Raw genomic sequence first — 22,581 nt, 5'->3', positions numbered from 1 at the left:
AGATATCAGTAAACGCTGTAGTGTCAGCCGGCGACTCCATAGTTCCGACGCACGGCCAACAGGATCGGGAGCGTCCTCTCATATGCCTTATTAATAAACCGAACATCGCATATGTACCGTTTTGTTCAAAAAACACGTATATTTTACAACAAGAACCACATACGGAGCTTTACGGTGTAGAAAATCGTTTCACGGAAGTGAAACGCACAATCAAACTGCAATATAAATAGCGTTTGCAGTTTGATTCAAACAATATCAAATGTCTACGCCACAGTGACAATTAGAAAATGCCAAAAAAATTTAGACAAATATTTACCGAAAGGTTGATTAAAACAAAGCATGCAAACTGCTCATTAAACTCGGATATGAAACGTGTTGAACAGGAAAGCCAATTTTAAAGGAAAATGTTAACTACTGTGTTGAGAAAGTATTAAGGAAGTGATATTTTTGTACGAATTGTGTGCTGATTCAACAGTGACATCACCGTTTATAAATTTATAGTAATATAAAGTTTGATTAAACGTTTATTTTACCTTCTGTGAGGCGGTTTTAAGCCGTGCGCTTCCATTTCTTTCAGCAGCTGTCTTATGCGTAACCGTGCCATATCTAACTCATGTCTAGCTTTCCACAGTCTTGTATCACATATTGGATCTGTACAACGATGCTGTCTTATAATATCAGTGGCTTCGTATACGGCACCACGGAATGTTAACGATTTTCCTGAAATCATGTGTAACAGAACTGTTTAATTTTATATTATATTATAGTACATAATCTTGCCATTAAACTCTAAATTTAAAAATGCTAGTAAAAATATAAACGTTTATTTTATTTTTTTGTAGACAAGAAAAAACCGTTACTGAAACTCATCAGCAACTATGAAGGGCATCCATTGTCACTGATAAACTCGTTCAAAAAATATTTTTTAATGTATTACCTAAGGAGAATTTAAATAAATACCAAGGATAACTTACCCATTGATAACGAAATAAGAGCACAACATCCTCCTTGATCCGTTTTCGCTAAGTGTTTTCTTATATATTTAAAATACATATGCTCCATTAATAAAAGTAAAGCTGCTAAAAGAATCCCAGCCATTAGGAGCAGGAAAGCTGAGAGAAACTGCTCCAAAGCCAAAGGATCCGACGACTTATGCTCTTGTTTACCAGGCTTACAAGTTCCAGTCATCCAGTATCTGAAATTAATATTCATATACATAATTTTAATTTATCTACGAACGTAGCCGCCAATATTGACATACAAGTTTAATAGGTAATATTTTAAATTTCAATCAAATAAATTGTGTCAATTTGGTGACAAATTAGATTTAATATATACAAATGTAAATAATTGCCTAGTAATTAAGAGCGATTTCACATTAGTGCTGGAAGATAATTATCACCCGGCGCAAATGATAAAGTTAAATATAAATAAAAATAGCATAATTACGAATGGGGTGGAATACGTGAACGATCTGATTGTATGCGGATGGTCCTTTAGATTGTAATTAATTGAATAATTTACTTTTAGTAATAGACTGAAATCGAGTGGGCGAATGCGTTGATGTTAAGTCTTCCCTAGCGGCCTTCTATGAGGTGCTCTACTGTGCTTTCGATCAGCACTGATGTGATATATCTTAGATGGTTTTCTCCTGAGAGCGTTTCATTGCTAAAAAGAAAGTACGCCTTCCATAAGTTATGGAAGAGATCAGGACATCCGTTTGCTCTCGAGGAATTTCGTTCATTAAGAGCGGCGTTAAGTGTTTGATATTTTTCTGTCATCGCAATTATTGCAAAAGTTACCAAAAACAAATAAATAATGATCCCAAAGCGATCTGGGAATTCATTACCACTAAACGCCCTACTCAGTTGACGCCGAAAGTGATGAACTTCGACGATAAAACATTGAACAGTTCACAAAATATTGCTGATGGTTTTGCGCAATATTTTCGTTCTGTTTTCGAGGAATGCGCTCAGTCACCCTCCTTCTTCTTGTTCTTGGTCTTCAGTACTGACCATCAAAGAAACTGAGCGCTCAGATCCTAAATACGGCTTTAATAGATTGAAAAGATTCTTCTGGGCCTGATTTGATTTTGAAGGATTGCAGTGTCAGTCTCGCTGCTTTTCTAAAACGAATTTTTGATCTAATTCTCTAGACATCATCATTTCCTGATTTATGGAAATGCGCCAAAGTTACCCTTATAAAAAGGGTGATAAATTGTGTATAAATAACTATAGATCAGTCGCAGTGTTGTCAGTTCCTGCTAAATTGTTTAAAATAAATATTCATAGATGTCTTTAATCACTTTTGACAAGTTTTGTTGGAGTAACAGCATGGGTATCGTCCCGCATGTTCCACTGTTACTAACTTTCTGTTTTTCACCAAAACAGTGACAAAATCTATTGATGCAGGAATTCAAGTAGACTTTGTATATACAGATTTTGAGAAGGCTTTCGACAAGTTTTGTCATGAGTTATTAAAAAAAATTGTGGAACCTCAGTTGCTTGGATAATTTAACTTGGTTATTCTCGAGTTTGTTTGAGCGACGTACAGTTTGTAACCTTTGGCGGCCGATTATCGAAAGAATATTTCACCCCCTCAGGGGTTCTTCAAGGGTCCAACCTGGGCCCTATGATCTTTATGTTGACATAAATACGGCAGTTACAAATTAAAGTTTTCCTCTGTACATAGATGATATAAAATTGTATAAATGCATTCGATCTGTTGCATACTCTTTCTCTCTACAGAGTGATTTAGACAATCTATGGATATGGGCTTCCGTTAACTGTCTGCCCTTTAGTGTCGGAAAGTGCCATACTGCGCCTTTTTTTTGGCCCGTTCGCCAACAGATTATTTCTACGAACTCGGTGGGAACATTTTGACTAGAGAAACTTCCACTAAAGATCTCGGAACAACTTTTAGGAGCAAGTGGAGGTTCTCTCTACACATACACGATGTCTGTGATAAATCTTCTAAGATGCTCGACTTTGTTATGAGGAACGCCTTTCACTTTGACGATCCATCAGTTATTCGCGTCCTCTATGATACCTTAGTTCGTAGCATTCTTGAATCGGGATCTATAAATTGGAATCCCCGAATAACCAAATATTCCCTTTTAGTATAAAAGATTTTTAAGATACTTTTATAAAAGGAAATATGTTTTTATCCATTCTTATATCCTAGCACCTAGGAGCGTTGGGATATGATTCGCTGAATTCTCGCAGAAAGTTGTATATCACTAAGCATTTCTTCAAATTACTAAAGGGTTCTGTCGACAATACAGCTATTCTCAAGGAATTCCAATTTTGGGTTCCAGAAGGTCTTCGATAATCATGATCGCGTCCTCTTTTGATGGACGTTGGGGCTAGAACGTCCGCACTTGCCGATTCGCCATCCGGCTCCTTAATACCCTGATATTGCACGTTTACCTATTTAATGTCAGCTACGAAGAGTTGGTCCGGTTAGTATAATTTAATTTTGATATTATATGATTATTTTTGGTTTGCTTCCTATATGTATTATTTTTTGTGTATTATTTTAATTATATATATTTATTTTTTGTGTATTGAAATAATACAATTATTGTTTTCATTATAATTCTCGTGACGCATTGGGATAACCTGTTAGGTTACGATGGTCTTAATTTCATTTAAATAAATAAATAATTTAACAGTGCTATTTACATTTACAAATTGTTTTTTAAATACAGACCTTCTGAGTCTCTCTAAATCTCCATTGGCACGAAAGTCTAATAGTCTTTTATTGAACATCTGAACATATTTCGAGTTTCTACTAAATGCTAAGCCATAGCCAGTCATTGCGTACCACGATCCAACTGTCAATAATCGGCAATCTTCATCCTGAAATCATATTTTAAAAATAATTAAAGATCAACCGAAACTGACATTTTAATTTAGGTTAAAGTAGTTTATGAAATATGATAAGATATTCTTGTTTGATGCATATCATTTTTTATTTTTGTTCCTACCACGTCTTCTGTCACCGTTTATTTAAAACATTAAAAACTGGTATATACCACACAACCCTTAACAGTGAAGTCAGCAATGCATGTATCAGTATTGAATAGAAATTTTGTTTTCATTCCTCAAGCTAAACAAGTTTCTCTGACAAATAAAATTCATGGTGATTTTCTTAAGCACATCAATAATCGGTTTGTAACTGGTCGACAAGTGTTACTCACAGAATACAAGAGATATCTAGATACGGTATCCATGAGGTTGGAGAAAAGTTGTATTATAATTATAAAAGAAGGCTTCTCATTAGCTAATTAATATATGACATAGTAGGCTGTCTTTATCTACTAAATGAAAAAAACTATCAATTTTTAACTGTTGGATATTCCAGAATAAAACAAACATTCAGTAATAATTTAATAACCTAGACTGATTTCAAATAATTTCATTACCTGTGATACTAAATAATCTAATACGGTTCCGTCGTAGATGAATGCATCCATTTCGCCGGTTAAAACTGCACCAATTCCATCAGCTACGCTAGTTTTATTATATCTGAAATGGATATCATACTCTGCTTAGTAAAAGAATATCGTTGTTAATGTAATTGAATTTTATTTTACTTACGTTCTCATATACGAGTGCATGTCTTTGAAGTATCTCGCTAAAGTTGAATCTGTATGACTCCACGGAATCGTTCCGAACTTGAACATTGGTTTGTGTGAGAAAGGACGTTGTAAACGATGATCATCCAGTCCAGAAAACTCGTGGAACTCTTCTCTAAATTATTAAAAAAATATAATTTTAGTAAAAACATTTATTAAATTCTTTTTGAAATAAAATGTCTAAATATATTGTTTTATTTATTAAAAATACTTTAATACTAAATATCATAAAAATGAAATATATAAATATCTTTAAATTAAATATGTGAGAAATTTATGTTTATATTGTATTCATATTTTAATTTTATATGTAGTCATAAGAAAGATTATAATGTAATATTTACTTCGGAATTGATCTGATATATAATTTAATTAAAATATTTTTAAAATTAAATATGATAAATGTTTATTTTCATAATATAAAATGATAAATGTTTATTTTAATTGTAAACACAATAGCCGTAAATATTTGACATTTGTCATAACAGCGTAAAACACGAGCATGTAAATTTTACACAAAGCACTAGAAATGGCGTCCATGTTAAAATTGTTTAAATTGATATCTATAATTTAAATGTAAAAAACATTTCGTTTCATTATACAGTTTATTATTTTGATTATTATACAATTATATTTTTAAAAGTTTTTAAGGTTATTTGGTTGCATATTTATCTTTTCTCTTTCTACATAGATTTAATACAAATAATTATACTGTCACAACATTATTGAATTATATTATTAAGAAATGTAATTTCGCCCTAATATTCAATAAAAAAGTTGTATCTGTTATTTAATTTGTATAATTAAAATCGATTTAATTCTTTATTTTTAAAATATAGTTTATGTATAAAAAATTATAACTGTACAAATTAATTAAAATAAGTATGTATTGAAGTTGTGCAGTAATATTTTAGAGAATTTTTGAGGAAAAGTTTAATATTACCTTGACATATTTTCATTTCTAATTACAACATACTGAAGGTCATACATTTTCCAATGATACTTATATAAAATTATATTGCTTGATTTTGTAGCTACCCTTTTATCTTAAACATTTTTCTGTGCATGGAGTGTGATGAAGTGATAACCAAAATACAATTTGTGTTTACATTTTGGTAGTGCGGCGCCTATTTTAGGCTACTATTGTGCTTTCGTCTGACTTGATCTGCCACTTATCAAACACTCATCAAAAACTATGTAGCACTTTTGCGAATATACATACATGACAATAGAATGGGGGTTTTATTTGGATTCATCTACTAAAGATTTATTTTATGCTACTTATACCTAGTAAAAGCGAAAGTTAAGTGAATTTTTATGCATTGCAAATGCACACCGATGTATCGGGTTTTAAGGCTAGTGTGTATTATATTTTAAAATATTGCATTGAAATTTTACTTCAATTGTGTGTAATTAATATATTAGTTATGATAATATTTGTATAATAATAATTACTATACATATATTAATCTTGGTTGATTTTCAAACGGGTACTATGCTTTAAAAAACGATTATATGTATGCCATTTGGAAAAAATATATGTTGTTACACCAAGTTAAAAATAACAAATATATCATTATAAATTCATAGTCTCCTACTTTCATACTATAAAAATAAATTGAAAGTCCGAAGCGCCTTAAGCGTTTAGAAACCCTTTTTGTCAGTGTTTGCTGACCACTTGTTGAGCTGGTGTTGCCATATGTCGGCCGTGTTGCGGTTACCTAAAATTTGCAGTGAGGTTTATAAAATTCCAATTTAAATCTGTAAAGGAAATATACTTGTTCTTGGCATGTTAAACACCATTTGTGAAAGATACGCGTTGGATTTCACGCCGAAGTGCTCAGATTTAACATTTGGAATTCGATTTATTGCCTTTCAGAGGGGATGAAAAATATCAAGAGAAAAATCTTATTCAATCACAACCGTTGTTTTTATATCCATTTTCACTATATGTGCTCGTGATTTCCTGTCGTGTCAAATATTTGTCTGTAGCGGGAGGATAACGCTTGTACGAACACCGAGGGATGGGGACTGGGGAGATACTTAAAAGTTCACACAAGAAGCGGTATGTATTTTTCATATACAATATACTACGATACTGTGTCTTTCAATATTTTAGCATATCTGGTATAGTTGTATTATTTATTTTATCTAATATCTTTGACATAGCGGCATAAAAATATCCATGTAAAAGCACTTACATGCATGTATTTGAAGTTAATTCATGTCATATTATTAAAAATATAATTACCTGGTTATCATGAAGGCTGCTAAGTTGGCAGTGTATATGGCGAGGAACACTACAGCGAACATGGCCCAAACGTTGGTCATGAAACGTGATGTGAACCCCCTGGGCGAGTCGACGTGCACAGCGGCCTGAGAGGAATAAATTTCGGCCGTGAGCGTCACAGGAAGATGGCGTGGGGAAATTTAAAACAAACATACCTGAAACAATACAGCCCAGACGAGCCAATAAGTTCTGAACAAAGAGAACCGGTGAGGGGCGTTCGGGGCGTCGGCCCTCAGCGCCAGTTTCATGTCGAAGCCACTTGGTGATAGCCACTCGAATAGGAAAATCATAAAAGTGGCCGCTTGGATGGCCACCACGCCCACCTGAAAAGAGCAAAATGATACTGTGAGAATGTTTTCTCAGACTCTGGTGTAGGGGCGGTGTTGTAAAACGGTTAAAGTATTGGTCTGTCGGAAATGCGATATGTAGCTAAAATTGCACTTTTAATACGTAACTTCCTTGTAGAGAGTTACGATTTTAATAAACTTTTAACGATGTCGTATATTATTTTTTAAACGTAGCCCACTTTGAAAATATTAGAAGGTATATAAAATAAAATAAAAATATAGCAAAAATATAAAATCTAGTTTAATAAAAAGTTAGATGTTTTGCTGGTTTGGAATAGCCTATACGAGGCAGATGTCTACCCCACTTGCGACATTGTATTTAAATATAATCTGCTATGTCAGACTTCTGATACAACCCGTATGGTTCATTATTGTAACGACGATGACAAGACAGTCCTCGCAAATGGGCTAAAAAATCTTTCTAAGGGTCCTTTAATCGAAAGCTTGTAGCCGCTGAAAGTCGCTAAAGCCTAATGTCCACGCCTCACACCCATATAACAGGACGTAGCGTGTATCCAACACTTTTTGTTGTTAAGAGGTAGTGTCTATAATTATCAGCTGCGGACGGTAGGGTGCCATAGAGAATAGTGATTGCGTCCCTTATTCTAAATCGTCGCGTACAGGACGTCCGCGCTCGAGAACGTTCTCATTATACGAAACATTCCGCTCTTCATTGAGCTTGGCAGACACTAGGATATTTTTGATAATAGCTACGAGGAGTTGAAATAATTCATGTAAGATGATGCACATCTCTTTTAAGAGTGTACCACAACATGTTTTTAAATGTTTATTGATATATTTAAACATATTTGTATGTGTGTATTTACATATGTGAGTGCATGTTTGGGTTGATGTATATGTATGTGATTGAAATGTTGAATAAAACAATTTTGTATAAAGGCCACCATGACGCATGGAGGAAAACTTTCAAGTTACGATGATCATATTTATAAAAGAAATATATTTTTTACAGGAACAATACTAAACTTTCTCCTTTAAAATAACACGCGACAACCCTGCTACATATCACACGACACATCGATCCAAGAGTCCTTCTTTTAACTTTCTTTCGAGAGTACTAGATTGGAACTCAAACACTCGTGTTTCTGGATGGGGCATCCAAAAGTAGCCCACGCGACGCGCTATAATACGTGACGATACTTGAATATAAATTGAAAATAAAAATGAACCATGTCCTCCTCGGGGGAAATTTTATCCATAAAATTTTCAAGAATGGGCCTACGTTGAATTTTTATTGTTTTTGTTCCGAGTTTTCTCGAAATTCATATGTACATAAAACTTTTTTTTATACTAAACATATATAACTTTAGCAATATACAACAAAGCCTTATAATATATCGAATGAATACATTTGTTAAGTATAACTGTATGATGTTTGTCATCTATTTTCCGCTGTTAAACCGACCGTAAAATTGTACAGTAACATCAAACCCCAATGGGATACCTTTGTAAAATTTAGAGACAATTCCTTTCCCTTTAGGGTTGTATTGAAAGCGGGACAATGCTGTCGCTATATATTTATACATTTTTTTTCAATAAAACAGCCTCAACGATAAAGTACATTATAAATATAAGAGACATATAAAAGTTTTAAGTGCTAAATAACAGGTTTTCTCGTAATATTTGTTAACGGCGGAGAGTTTAAAATTAAAAATCAATACTTAGAGACTGCAGAGAAAATGTGTCGTTTTGCATACTAAACAGATTTTGGTGCTAAAAATACGTTCAAATTATAAAATTTATATTGTAATTACATTATTTTTCCACCCTTCGATTTCGTTATTATGCCTTGGTAGCATTCCCTCAATTTGTTAAAAGCTCCGATTTTATAATATAATAATTTTACAAGACAGAAATAACAGCCAGGTTCTGTTAATGCTATTTTTCAATAACTGATTTCATATATTGTAGGTGTTTGCATTTTTCATTAGAGATTGGATTCTGAGACTGAAACGCTGGAGTGTCTTATATCGACAACTTGTGGATCTCTAATTTTTTTGTATTATTTATGAAACAATATAAATGACAATTTATTTAATGTAATAAGGACTCTTTGAATGTTTCGTTTATATTTGTGTTGAATAATCAGAAGGAATGTTATTCAAATGATTAAAAATTGTTTGCGCTAAATCCATTGATAGTTTATGTATTTTTTCCCCATAATCACGAAGTATAGACAAATGGTTTGTTTTTATTTCAAAAGTTATAATAATCTATTACACATGTATATAGAAAAAAATATACTTAAGGTAATCGACTAAGCATTAACTAATACGAAACTCACTCCTTAATCAGATTTGTGCCTTACTATAATTTAGAAAATAAATAATGGAAATGTAAATCTAAAACAATACTTTTTGTAAATATGATGGGCAATGTATATGTTTTGCCTTTTATACTAATAACTTCGCGACTTTTGTATTCAATTAAATCGAATCTATTTTTAGGAAGTTTTCAACTACAAGTTCAACGATCTTATTTGGCCACATTTAAACTTAAAACTAAAATGGTTTCTATTTTTATCTAACGCTTAAGACTGTCCTATCATAAATATGTGTTTAAAAATATCAATACATTATTTTTAATACAACTTCTATTGTAATATGTACTATTTTTATCAGATTTTGCTTTGATTAAATCAATATTAAATTTCTTTTACCCTAGAAGATTATTTAAGTTATTAATATAAAATCAGTAGGTAAAAAATATACATATTTTTCTGATAATATATGTTTAGCAAATATACTTAAATGCTAATAACACTTTTGTTTATATTGTACAATATATGTCACAATGGCAATAATATCCACTAGTAAAAGAGCACAAGAGACGCTCTAATTATTATTTAGAATCATTTAATTTAAGCACTCTCTATAGAGTTTTGAGCAATAAACTTAACCAGGCAAAAGTTACATTGTGTTCAAGGCTGCATTCAAATTAAACTCTACACTTAAAACGATACATCTACAACATATTATATTTTACGTAACATTCAATGAATTGACCTGCCTTACAAATTAACATATTAATCACTCAACTAATCCCGTTGTCATTACTGAATTGTTTAAATTTTAAAAGTTTAATAGTTGTATTACTTTAATTGTTTAATAATAATTATTGAAATTAATAAAATATAATCTTAAGTGTATGATTATCAAAATATTTATTTTACTATTTGTTAATAATTCCGATTTCCAAGACAATGCTTTTCTAATCTTTCGCACTAATTTAGTCTGTAAATAACTAATTAAATAGCGAAGTTAAAATTATATTTTATAACCCCTGTCATGTGTTATATATTTTTTTAAAACAAGTTAACCAATAATTTACAATTTTTTTATTATTATTTAAAAATTAGAGGTTAAGACTCTAGAGCAGATTGACATTGTGGCCTATGAGACTCAATGTGGAATCTAGTAGGACTTTTATCGCAATATTTACATGTTTGCGACGGACGATTATCGATGAGACGAGAATTGGCCGGTTAGACTCTTTTGTTAAATTTATAACATACTTATTTTATGCTTTTCTAATAAAAAAAATGCAACACGACAATTAACATAAATTAATTGTAAAGATAGTGGAATTATCTTCAAAAATATGCTTACAACTTTTAATCTTTTGAACATTTAAAGAAGGTTGAAAAAAAAGTTATTAATTGACAACAAGGCACTGATACAAAAATAAAGCATTGTTCCATAAATATATTATAAAAGCTTTTCATTCTAGGAATTATAGCTCCATAAAGTATAGTTCAATTAAATATAGAATATAATAAAAGACCTGATTTTTAAGTGCGCTTTAATAATAAAAATTGAAACATGTGTATAAGCAATGCTTTGTAAAAATAAACCTGCTATCTGTATATACTACGATCGAATTCTAAAAATACTTAAATTGCAGCTGGATAATAATGACACAAAATATCCAGTAGTGGCAATTCTATATTAAGCAAAATTGTAAATGTATATTATTAATTATATCGTATTGTTCGATATCTGCAATTATACTTGCTTACATCCTTATCTCAATTATCCAATCACCGCAGAAGCATTAAATCCGATATCCCAAATTAATGAACCATAGGTGGCGCAAATCCCTAATACCCGTTATACTATCAGCTTCGTAAGGCTTGATATAATAATGATCTTGTTTTGGAGCAACGTCTCCTAATTGGACATTTCGGTGATTTTCACGGTAAACACGGTTAGGAATGCTTATATAATATATTCGTCTTCACAACCAAGATAATTTGGTACGTGTACTATTGAAATACTACGAGAAAAGCAGTACTGTTGTAAATTTTCACGAATGAAATTCCTTACAAATTTGTACAATTCACTATTGATGCATATTGATATTTAATACTGTGTCATATTTGTAATATTTATATTTATTTTTATAAACTTATTTAAATTTATCTTTTTTTATATACAATGTTAATCCATAACAGTGTATAAACTGTGGTGGCTAGTATATGATACATTATTGATGTGGCGGGTCAGTAAGATAAGAGATGACTCATCAATGAAAATAAATGATCTTTACCAGAGAAGATAGTCAGATAGCAAAGCTGTTTTTTTGCATAGCAGTATCACTATCACACTTACCAAATACAATTTTAAGACCGATGCTTTATATTGCAACACATTTGAATATATTACTTATATAATTGATAAAATATTATGAAGTATAGTTTCATTTTTTTATTAAAATATTCGTTATTTAAATAAATTATAAAATTTTCAAAATAATTTTACATTAAAACAGTTTAAGATCTGTTTTTTTTTTGTAATAAATTATCGTGTATTCTTAAGAATAAACTGGCAATGTTATGTATATTTCCAAACTTTTAGTTCCCAAAACCCCTGCCAGAGGAGACGGCAAAAGACGAAAATCAAAGCTCAACTTAATCCCCAAAAGCCAAACAGATCACTACGTCCTTCAGAGTGCTCGCGAAGAACATCGCTTTGCAAATAATTTTTCATTCGGGCTCTGCCCTTATCTACCCGGCTAAAGGCTACATATACACAGAGGAGCCTCAAGGGTGCATTAAAAATTTAATTAAAAAACTGTGACATGAAGGTAAGGCCCACAGAAAGCCTGTCCTCAACACAGAGGACCCACGTTACTACGCTTATATTTAGATGGCTTTATGTTTCATTTATTAATATTATTTTTTTATATGTATTGAATATATTTTCGGGTCTTAAGGCCAAGGGAGTGTGACTTTTTAGCTTAAATAGATGCCGGAAGAAGCTGGTAACAGTTTATTGTTAAGTTATGCAATTTACCAGAGCAAAATAGTGATTGTCTCTGATCGCTTATTTATCTAATGAATTGCACATTTAACCAACGAAATATGTTCACGACTTTAAATATTAATACAAGGGCAATTTTCTAAATTATTATTGCTAGGAGTAAATTAAAATGGCGGTTTTTATGCTGAGAGATGCATTCAAGACAAGTCGAAAATAATGTGAACGACAAAAACGAAATATTGTTAAAAATAATATTTTTCCCCGTACCGAATTTAAGAATTATATAAATAAATTTGAAGTATATGTGAAAAAATAAATAAAGTAGATCTATAGCTAGTTTTCTAAGGTAAGATGACCAGACGTCTCCCTCCTTAATAAAAAAAAAAAACCAAAAAGACCTTTTCTTAAACTCTTGTAGCAATTTTTCTCCCTTAAAAAATCTGAAATGTCCTTAATACAAAAGTTTTTGAAATGACATTTTTTTAGCTCCATTAATAGCCTTTAATAGAACAGAAATCTGTTCTTCATCCTCCTCCAAGAAAAAAGCCCGTGATGACTTTTTTAGCTCCCGCAGCAATTTTTCGTCTTTGAAAAAAAAGTGCAATACCTTTCAGTGTCCTCTTTTGATATTTTAAAAACCTAGTAACTTTATCTAAAGAAATGATTTGTTAAGAAGCAATTTAAAGTTTTTAAATAGCAAAGTTTACCACCAATAAAAATATAAGTAAGCATGAATATCTATTAGTTCGATTTGATAGATGAGTTTAAAAATTTTTTGACAAAAAACGAACTTTATGACTTTTAAAACCATATAATGTAATATTTTGAAGTATAAAATGAAATATTATTCATAATGACTTAAAAAGTATATTCGGAAACGATATTTTATTTACGTAATAAAAAAAAAATGGAATATTATTGTCACCTTTATATAAAAAACTTTTTGAGTTAATATTCGTGTCTTCGTATATTATCCATTGAAAGCATTGTGAGATGTGGTAAAAATACATTTTATATCCAGTGCTATTTTCGCAAGAATACAATAAAATCAGAGCGGCTGTAAAATGGCTATAAATAATTTATGCGATTCATATAATATACAAAGAAATACTGAAAAAGGAAGAAAATAATTTAATTATGGCGATATTTTTATTGGCATTGATTTAATTTTTATAATACAAAGAATACTGTAAAAAATATATTCTAATTAATGGATTTTGTGGCAAAAACTTTATATAGACATGTCATTTTTTTACCGCTGGCAAAAACATTGTATATAAATAAAATGTATTTACTACATGCTCTGGTTATGTAAATAGAAAGTTTCAGATTAATATAAAATATTAATTCTGCCATTAAGTAAGCCAATGGATTGTTATAATATACATATATACTATAGCCACTGGATCAGAATTAAAATAAGAACTTTTAATATTGTGATTATATCGTATGATTGACAACCGCCTATCGCAAATGTCGATTTGCATAAAATTATAAGCTAAACCGACCAAATTCTCACAAAATCAGAACTATGAAGCAATGATGTTTACTTTTAATCGAAAATTAGCTCATTTATTTTATTTTATTAAAACACAATAAATTGGAATTGAATATTAAATATTTTCTATTACTAATCAATGAAGATAATTTGACTTCACGATTTAGCTGGTCGTCCGTTTTAGCCATAAACGAAATTGACATTTTAGACATAAGTACGGTTTTGAGAAGTTCAAATCGCAAAGTTCCACAGAACCGGACTTCATTCCTGACTTTATAATGAAGGGCTGTCAGGTTCATCTTCTTGCTCCCCTTTGATTAATATTCAATTTGTCGTTTAAAACTTCATCGTTTCCTGATTTGTGGAGATGAATGATTGAGATTTTCTATTCACATCGGCAAAGTTCGCAATAAGGCGTCGAGGATGCTCGGCTTCGTTATGCGAAGCGCGTGTTACTTAGATTTGTTGGCAATTTACGATCTGTAAGATACGCTAGTTCGTAGCGTCCTCGAATATGGCTCCATTGTATAGAATCCGAGTGAATTTTAAAAGAAAAAATCAGAGATATCTATAAAAAAGGACGGAATAGCGTAGTCTGTAACGTCTCAGACGAGCCTCGGCAGCGGCACAAGAATTTTGAATTGTCTGACTCCTGTCAGGTTACAACGGAAGATTTAATAAAAAAAAATGTATCCTAGTGCCATTTTTATAGGAGCATTGGGATATAACTCATTGCATTATTGCCGTAATGTCTACTTCATGAAGCACATTATTAAAGTTGTTAAGAGGCGGTGTCGACAATCCGTCAATTCTGTGAGCCTTAGAGTGCCTTAAAGAGTCGCGATCGCGTTCTTTATTCTTGCCTGTTGCGACCAGGACGTCAGTGCTTGAGAACGCTTCTCTTGCACGAGCCATCCAGCTTCTCAACGAGCTTGCTAAACACTAGGATGTTTTCAGCAATAGTTACGAGGAGCCGAAAAAGTTATATAAGATGATGCTCATCGATTTATTTGTTTTTTGTTTATTATTATTTGTTTTATAAATACCATTACGTATTGAGCAAATATGTTGATTTATGATGATCATTTTTATACGAAAAAAATAAAAAGTAAAAATAAAGTTAATTTGTTGCATTAGGCGATTAATATTTATACCAATGATAAGCTGCCTAGAAACATAATAATATACTAAGAAAAGTTAGAATATTGCAGCTAGAATTTTTCAAAGGAATTGCACACTGATGTGTATAGTATTAAACTAAAATACATATATCTATAAGCAAAATACTTACTCATATTTAATATCGTTTAACACACCTAGTCAGCCATGTGTAAGGGTTATTTATTAACTTTAATAAAGCAGAGTGCCATTTACAGGGCTAAGTGGTTGATATACTAATTACCTACATTATCTCTTACGTTTAACACATGGTAGAATTCTCAGAAATGATTTGAAAGATTTAGTATTATATTAGATACTATGAGACATGATATTGTGGCCACAAACAAGAAAAACAATAAATTAGCTAATGCGCGTTTTCTTACATTGTGCCTTATTTATCAATTCTAAGCGAAAGATAATAATACTCCTCAAATTTTACAGAGTGAAATTTAAAAACAGTCGGTTTATAAATATATCATTAAAGGCTTAAAAATAAATTAATAATCATTTTCTGTGGTTACTAGATAAATATAGAAAATTAACTCAAGATCAAAAAGTAAGAATCGCAAGATCGAAACAAAGCACGTAATTTTCCATACTTTAATCTCTAAATAATTAAACTTTGACGTATAATGATTAGACCCATAAGTTTCAGATCGTATTTAATATTCTGAAGCAATTAAATAACTTTGTAATCGATTATCCTTGTTGAGTTTGCCATTAATATTGTCAACGCCTCATATGGCGTTTTCTCTACAATTTGCAAGCTACTTTTTGTGCGAGGTTTCGTCTATAATGTATCTGACATCTTCATGTGTTGAATTTAACGAGTGTTAAGATAAAGATGTTGCAAAACTTTTATATGTAACAGGCATGTTACGACTACGATATATTTACATATTATAAATAAGAAGCTTAAGGTTTGCGTAAGATATATTTTAAATAAATACTAAGCCAACTTAACCCTATATAGCTAATATAATTATAGTTGTACATATTATAAATAAATCTTTCATCTTAGATCCGAGGTCGAAAAATAAACTCTTGAGGGAAGATTTATTTGACAGTGACCGAATATAGGTTACATATGGTGTAAGCTCGTTCTCTCAAAGTTTTACGTGCAATTTTATAGTCTTGTGTTTTATCCCTACACACTTAAAAACATGTAAAGTAAAAATACGTATATTAGGGAATAATCCCTTGTGTCGTTTTTCGGGTCATTTTTGCACATGAATTTTTTCGCAGTCGGTTAAAATCCGGCTTAAGTGTTACAGCAGGGGACGAAAGATAAATGGGCGTCCCGTTACGTTTTATATTATAATACGAGTTTGCGAAGCCGTCTTGAATATCCCTGCTGTAAAAATTAATTACTTAAAGAGCTGCCTCCAGGATTACCCGACACCCATGGCCGCATTGTTTTCTAGTCTCTTGTTTTATAAAACTTTTTTAGGGGAAGAGTGGCAGTTAATAAACACTTGCGGATAATTTGCAACCGTGGAGTCAGATTTTTTTATGCTAAAATAATTTATTGAATATAATAATTTTACGTCAAGTTTAAAATAAGAAACTTCATCAAATTTAGGGCAAGTTAAAATATAGTTAATATGATTTTTTTATTATATTATAGAAAACAATGTATACCATAAAACTGAATATATTTTTTTTAATCAGCATTAATTTTAAAAATAAATCAGTTTATCAAATCTTTGTGACTAAAATGTGTTGCAATGAAGTCTTTTAAATAGAAACATTGCAAAAATCAATTACTTCAATTTTCCGTTAGCGAGTATATTCGGTCGTGGGGAGTTTCGTCCATATCATAAATCAAATTCAATACGTTACAAATTCAATAAAACGTGGGAGCTAGCTCGTCCATGGGAAAATTGGATAACATATTTTTGGCGAGTATATTCGTAGCCAAAACATATACATATGTATATGTTTTGGTTAAGGTAAATAATGTTTGATATTTTAATATAATGCATTTTCTTGAGGGTTTGTTAATATATAAACAATTTCTAATATAAAAGTATGTTGGATCCCCTATAATTTTATAATAGTGCTATTACTAAAATCGTGGATGTTTTTCTTGGTGCTAAAGGTGCATGGATCCATTTACTTTTAGTTTAAACTACGCTTCAATACGGAAATCGCTTCTAACAACACATTATCAAAAAATTCTATCTAAGTTCTCAAACAGACGAGGGTTCGTACAAACTTGAAAATAAGTGAAGCAACGTCGACCAAGAAAACAGTGGCTTCCCCTTTCACGTCAATTCTAATCTAGCTACGATGTATAGTCTAAAGAAGAACTCAATCCTCGGAGAGACTGATTTTTTTAGACGCAGACAGGAGAGTAAGGAACGTATGTGTAGCAATAAGTATACAAACTGTACGAGGGTTGACCTAAAATTGTTGTACAATAATCATTTAAAACCAAATAACTTAGGCTACTTACTAGCGTTAACAGGTCAGTTTGAGAGCTATTCATTTTGTGGTGACTATACATAGATGCCACGTTTGAAAAAGTGTTCTTCATGTTAATTTATGGTGAGCAAATGTTCATCCATCGACAAGGAAACAAGACAATAGCGTAAATAACTTTGACCACACAAAAGCCCTCGTTACGACCACATAAATAACGAGTTTTGTTTTTATTGTAAATATTATCCGTCATTGAGAAAATATTTCTTGGTTGCGAAACACAAGATCCAAAAAAATACGACCTTGGACAATGCCCATCAAGCGAACGTCGCTATTTAAAAATGTATACATATTTCGCCGTTCTAAGTAGCGACTGATGCGATTGGCTGGATGATCGCTGCATAATTGCGATTGGTTAGCAAGCTTTTCAGCGCTGGATACTTAAGCTTGGACTTCGATGAAGAGAAAGAAGTGACTAACAGCAGATTCACCCCGCTTGGCAAATGCGCCCCCGTGGACAGAGGCGAAGATACGACCTGAGACTCCTGAATACGATCATCGCAGCAAGAGGAACTGCCTCCAGATAGTGGCGTAGCTAGGGTATGTGCCGCCCAGGGCGATTTTTAAAATTGCCACCCCCCCCATACAATTTTTGCAGGGTCATAAAATTAGTATTTCTTAAAATGATAAATGTTATTCGTGAATTTATATATGTTTTAGTGCATTCAGGATTAAGAACCACACTAGATGATCCCATCGCGAATATGCCGCCCCAAGCAAGTGCCGCTCGGGCGGCCCGCCCCCTCCGCCCCACCCTAGCTACGCCATTGCCTCTCGCTGCAGACATCTACAAGACCTTTGAAGACCTCCCATGGACATCATCCCTGCGCCAGCTTTTCCAAAATCGCTCGGAGAACACATCTCGCCATTTATCGTCTGACGCAATTGTAATATAATCTAATAAAACTGTACTAGATTCACCTGCGTCACAAAGACTACGAAGGTTCACACCCCAAAGGTTCTCAAACCTTGAAATTTGATCAATATTCATATTTGCGAAAAAGATGGCTAGTGATGGGTTTACGCCTCTATTATTAGCTCTAAAGCACACGATATAGATATACGTTCGATATACTCATCATTACTTCTGTTTATATTTTGAACAAATTTATGGAAATTAAAGTCATTACTATATTTTTAATATTTATCAATTAATCAAAGGAGTAAAATTAAATATATTGAACGTGTGCTTTAGAGCTAATAATAGAGGCAAATCTAAGCTTGCCATCTCTTTCTTAATTATGAATAATGATGAAATGAAGAGCTTTTGAACTGACTGTGTTAACGCAAATAAAGTATAGGAAAAAATAATCAAAACAAATTAAAAAATATTGCCAGTCCGTCGAAAGCGAGAAACTAGGCAAGGAAAATAACAAAAAAGCAGATTAAGCAATGCTTTTAAAGTGTTTATTTATTTTGATATAATAAACTTATTTTAATTATTTCTGTAGCTAAAATTTTAATTGGTATATTATATAAATACCACTGTTCTACTAACTAATTTATTTCCATTGCATGTTCACCGTATTTGTATTTCATTTATAGACACACGTCAGTGACGATGAATACGCAGAAATGAGTTTTGTAGTAACATGCAAGGTAAAATTTATTTTAAGCTAGTTTTATAAAATATACAAAACTAGTGACTTTTCTATTTTTGTGTGTTAGGGTAATACGATATTTAACGATTCATAAGAGTAATTCTTAGGTTCGCGGAGCGCGACTAACCGCGTAGTGTATTTAAGTGAAAACTTGTGGTTCTAGCTCCTAATGACTTAGCGCAGGCTGCTTGCCCAACGCATTACGAAGTTGCTGAGATAGAGATCTGGTTATTAATATAATGCTATCAGTTACCAAAGTGGTGCTAAAAATTTTATTAAAAAAAAAGTTCTATATCCTATGTTTTCAGGTTTATAAATATATCTAGAATGGGAAAAAGCGGACCATTAGCGATTGTTTGTATGTATTATACATTTAAACCAGCGCAAATATTGTTTATCGCGAAAATTACACCGATACATTTTTCCGATACGCTTTATAAGGTTTTATTAAAATTCATATTAAACATATTTGCCCCGAGCCTATCGATTTTTACACTAGGGACGTTTCTGTGGCAAATGTGGGACGTTAAAGGGTCATACACACACGATGCATACATACATATACGTGATGTTTACACACACACGTGTGTTAGCGTTATATAATATGGACACTTCACACGTTCCGAAATGACCGGTTTCGCATTGTGATTTTATTTTCTGGCTATAGAGAAAAGCCAGTTTTCTAAACTAGCGAATCGTCGTATCGAATAATAATAGCAAGCGTTCCAGTCCGACAAAAGGGCCGTTGGGCTTTCACAAAAGTATTGTTTTTATTTTTTTTATAATGTGTGCGTATGTAAGGCATGTTCTTTTTCTAAACCACGGTTTTCCAAACTATGATTCACAGCAGGGGCTCAACTACATGGTGGAAAACACTGGGACATGTGTAGATACAAACATTTTTATATATACAAAATACAAAATGTTTATAAAATCCACTATATATGAGCTTCTGATTTATTTATTTGCTACTAAGACATGTATTACATTATCTGATATTTGTTTTTATTCGTCACATTCCTTTATCTTTTCTGCATTTCCAATTGATAAAAAAAATATTCTTTCAATTTTCACAATGTTATCAGAACTAGACTAGAAAAAAATATTTGAAAAATAAATTGCCGATCTAAAAGCTTTGGGAAACGGTTATCCAGGCATTTTGCTAAAATTCTCAACTCAAACATGTGTACCTAACGCCTGTGCTCGTGTGATAAGCTCGAGTTAATTTTGACGTTCGTATCCCACAGCCATCGAAAATTTATGGAGGTACAATTTTGGAGCTCGTTGTTTTTAATTTTAATTTGTGTTTATGGAACGTTCGAGTGTTATTATAGGCGACCGCAAATTTTCGAAGCAAAATGACCTCATAAATGAAATTCCTTTGTATTGAATTTAATATTTGAGCGGCAGATCATTAAATAATATGGAATTCTGAATAAATAGGGTATATATGATGGATATTAAAATATATTAAATATTAATATATATTTTTATTGGTACGAAGTCTGATCCAGTCAATAAATTATTCATGTAAAATTACATATAAATGTGGGGGAGATATAACAAGCTGTAACGTTAATTCTGAGGTCATTCCAACTATCAGTTTAACTTTATAAAAAGGAAATACCAACTCGTTTTGATAAAGGGTTTAACAATAAAGTAGAAAATTTTACGCATAAAAATGCGTCTATCCTGCATAAAACCGCTATCATCTACCCTTTGTATTAAGAATCTTTGAAAGCATCGCCTTGCAATTTTATTTCAAAGCATACTTTGCTAGTGATTTGATCAATGATCCAATTGGCTTACTAACATCCGCATCTGTGAATCGTCAGAGACGTCTAAATTCATGATTATATAAATGCTACCCTTTGTTACTTTGAAACATGATCAGAGATAATTTAAGACGGCAGATGATCAGACATGAGCTCAGAAAAATACAGACGGCATTCGAGGCAAACCGAGAAATACTACACATCAACACGAAACAGCCTACGGAATACAACTTTATGTAATCAATTGTACATAATAAAAATTAATTATTACCAATCTATCCAGCGTCTATTTTAGCTGTAAAATCACACTATTTTCGCCTCAAAAAAAAAAAATGTTTTTTGAAACCGTGCAGATCTATGATAGCTACCATATAACAAACGGGCCGTATTAAGCTTATTTTTAATATAAAGCGCCGTGTTCCCATTATACTTTTTCAAAAACGTGTGAAAAAGTTGAAATACTATAGATAAAGCACATGCATAGCGCTTTACTCATGCATGTGCTTGCGTTATTGAAATCTAGTGCTTCCAAACAACAAAGTTACATCTCTGGAACGCACGTATGACAATATGTAACAGTTCATTTATTTATTTCATCTTAAAGTAGTTATCAACATTATTGCTAAAATAAATATTTTAGTTGTAGTTCATAACCCAATTCAAAAACACACATGACAACTTTTAATCTCACACCTAATAAAATTAATACAAAATCTAGCATACTTTATTAAACTTTTAATTACTTTAGCATACTTTTTAATTTACGCATTGAGTTGAAATTTTTAATGCTCTATTCTAATAAACTTTCCTTCTCTATAATTCAAGCTCACAAGCTAAAAAGTGTTTTATAGAGTTTACACGTGGTTACGATATTGGCAATGTGTGTTGCTTCGAGATCAAAAAATTATCCATCATTAGGAATTTTGATAAGTCATATAAACGTCAGAAATCCTTATAAAAATCGCCGATAAGAAAATCGAGCTAGAATGGAAACTATAAGGCAAAGACAGTAAGGTTTGGTAAGCGTGTGATCGTAGGATTTAGGATTACTACCGCAGTTTTGACTTTGTTGGACCTCCAGAAGCGCCATAATAAACCAGCGACTTATGGCACTATTAAAAAGCAGAACTCTAGCAAAGACAAAACGATACCATAGGCCCACCTCCAGGGCTCTGCCCTTGGACGATTAAGCCTACGACAAAAAGTACACTCTATAAATGGCCAATAAAGATGTGCTACGAAGGCAATGAATCCAATTATAATTAGAGCAATTTTCTTACAATTTTTTAATATTGAAACCTGTGGTAATTTATTGTATCGACTAATTCTAATCAACATCTACATATTTATTGTTAAATATTGCTCTTACTTTTCAATTTCATAATTTTGTTTTTTTATTAAAAATTTATTTTATTTCAGCAAATAAATATACATATGTAATTTACAATTCAGTACTTCATAACTGATTAAATAATATTTTCAATGTCTTCCTATACAAAATAAG

The 22,581-nt window shown here is 31.8% G+C and overlaps 1 protein-coding gene across 2 annotated transcripts in view; it reads right to left on the bottom strand.

Annotated features, from left to right (window-relative positions):
• The window catches only part of Nmdar2 (glutamate ionotropic receptor NMDA type subunit 2), a 334,557-nt gene that overhangs the window by 10,157 nt on the left and 301,819 nt on the right, over positions 1 to 22,581 (bottom strand). For both annotated transcript variants that reach the window (XM_088203959.1, XM_088203961.1), the window contains 7 exons: positions 7,085 to 7,252; positions 6,891 to 7,015; positions 4,602 to 4,754; positions 4,427 to 4,529; positions 3,712 to 3,860; positions 975 to 1,195; positions 534 to 720 (listed from right to left, as the gene is read on the bottom strand). In XM_088203959.1, coding sequence (XP_088060085.1) covers positions 534 to 720; positions 975 to 1,195; positions 3,712 to 3,860; positions 4,427 to 4,529; positions 4,602 to 4,754; positions 6,891 to 7,015; positions 7,085 to 7,252 — 1,106 coding nt within the window. The remainder of the gene's footprint in view (positions 1 to 533; positions 721 to 974; positions 1,196 to 3,711; positions 3,861 to 4,426; positions 4,530 to 4,601; positions 4,755 to 6,890; positions 7,016 to 7,084; positions 7,253 to 22,581) is intronic.

This window comes from Plectrocnemia conspersa, unplaced genomic scaffold (genome assembly GCF_051122295.1).
Source record: "Plectrocnemia conspersa isolate PC_06_02 unplaced genomic scaffold, ASM5112229v1 ptg000014l, whole genome shotgun sequence".
Classification (NCBI taxonomy): Eukaryota; Metazoa; Arthropoda; class Insecta; order Trichoptera; family Polycentropodidae; genus Plectrocnemia; species Plectrocnemia conspersa.
The sequence above is the reverse complement of the archived record's forward strand: the minus strand, read 5'-3'. Positions and strand labels throughout refer to the sequence as shown.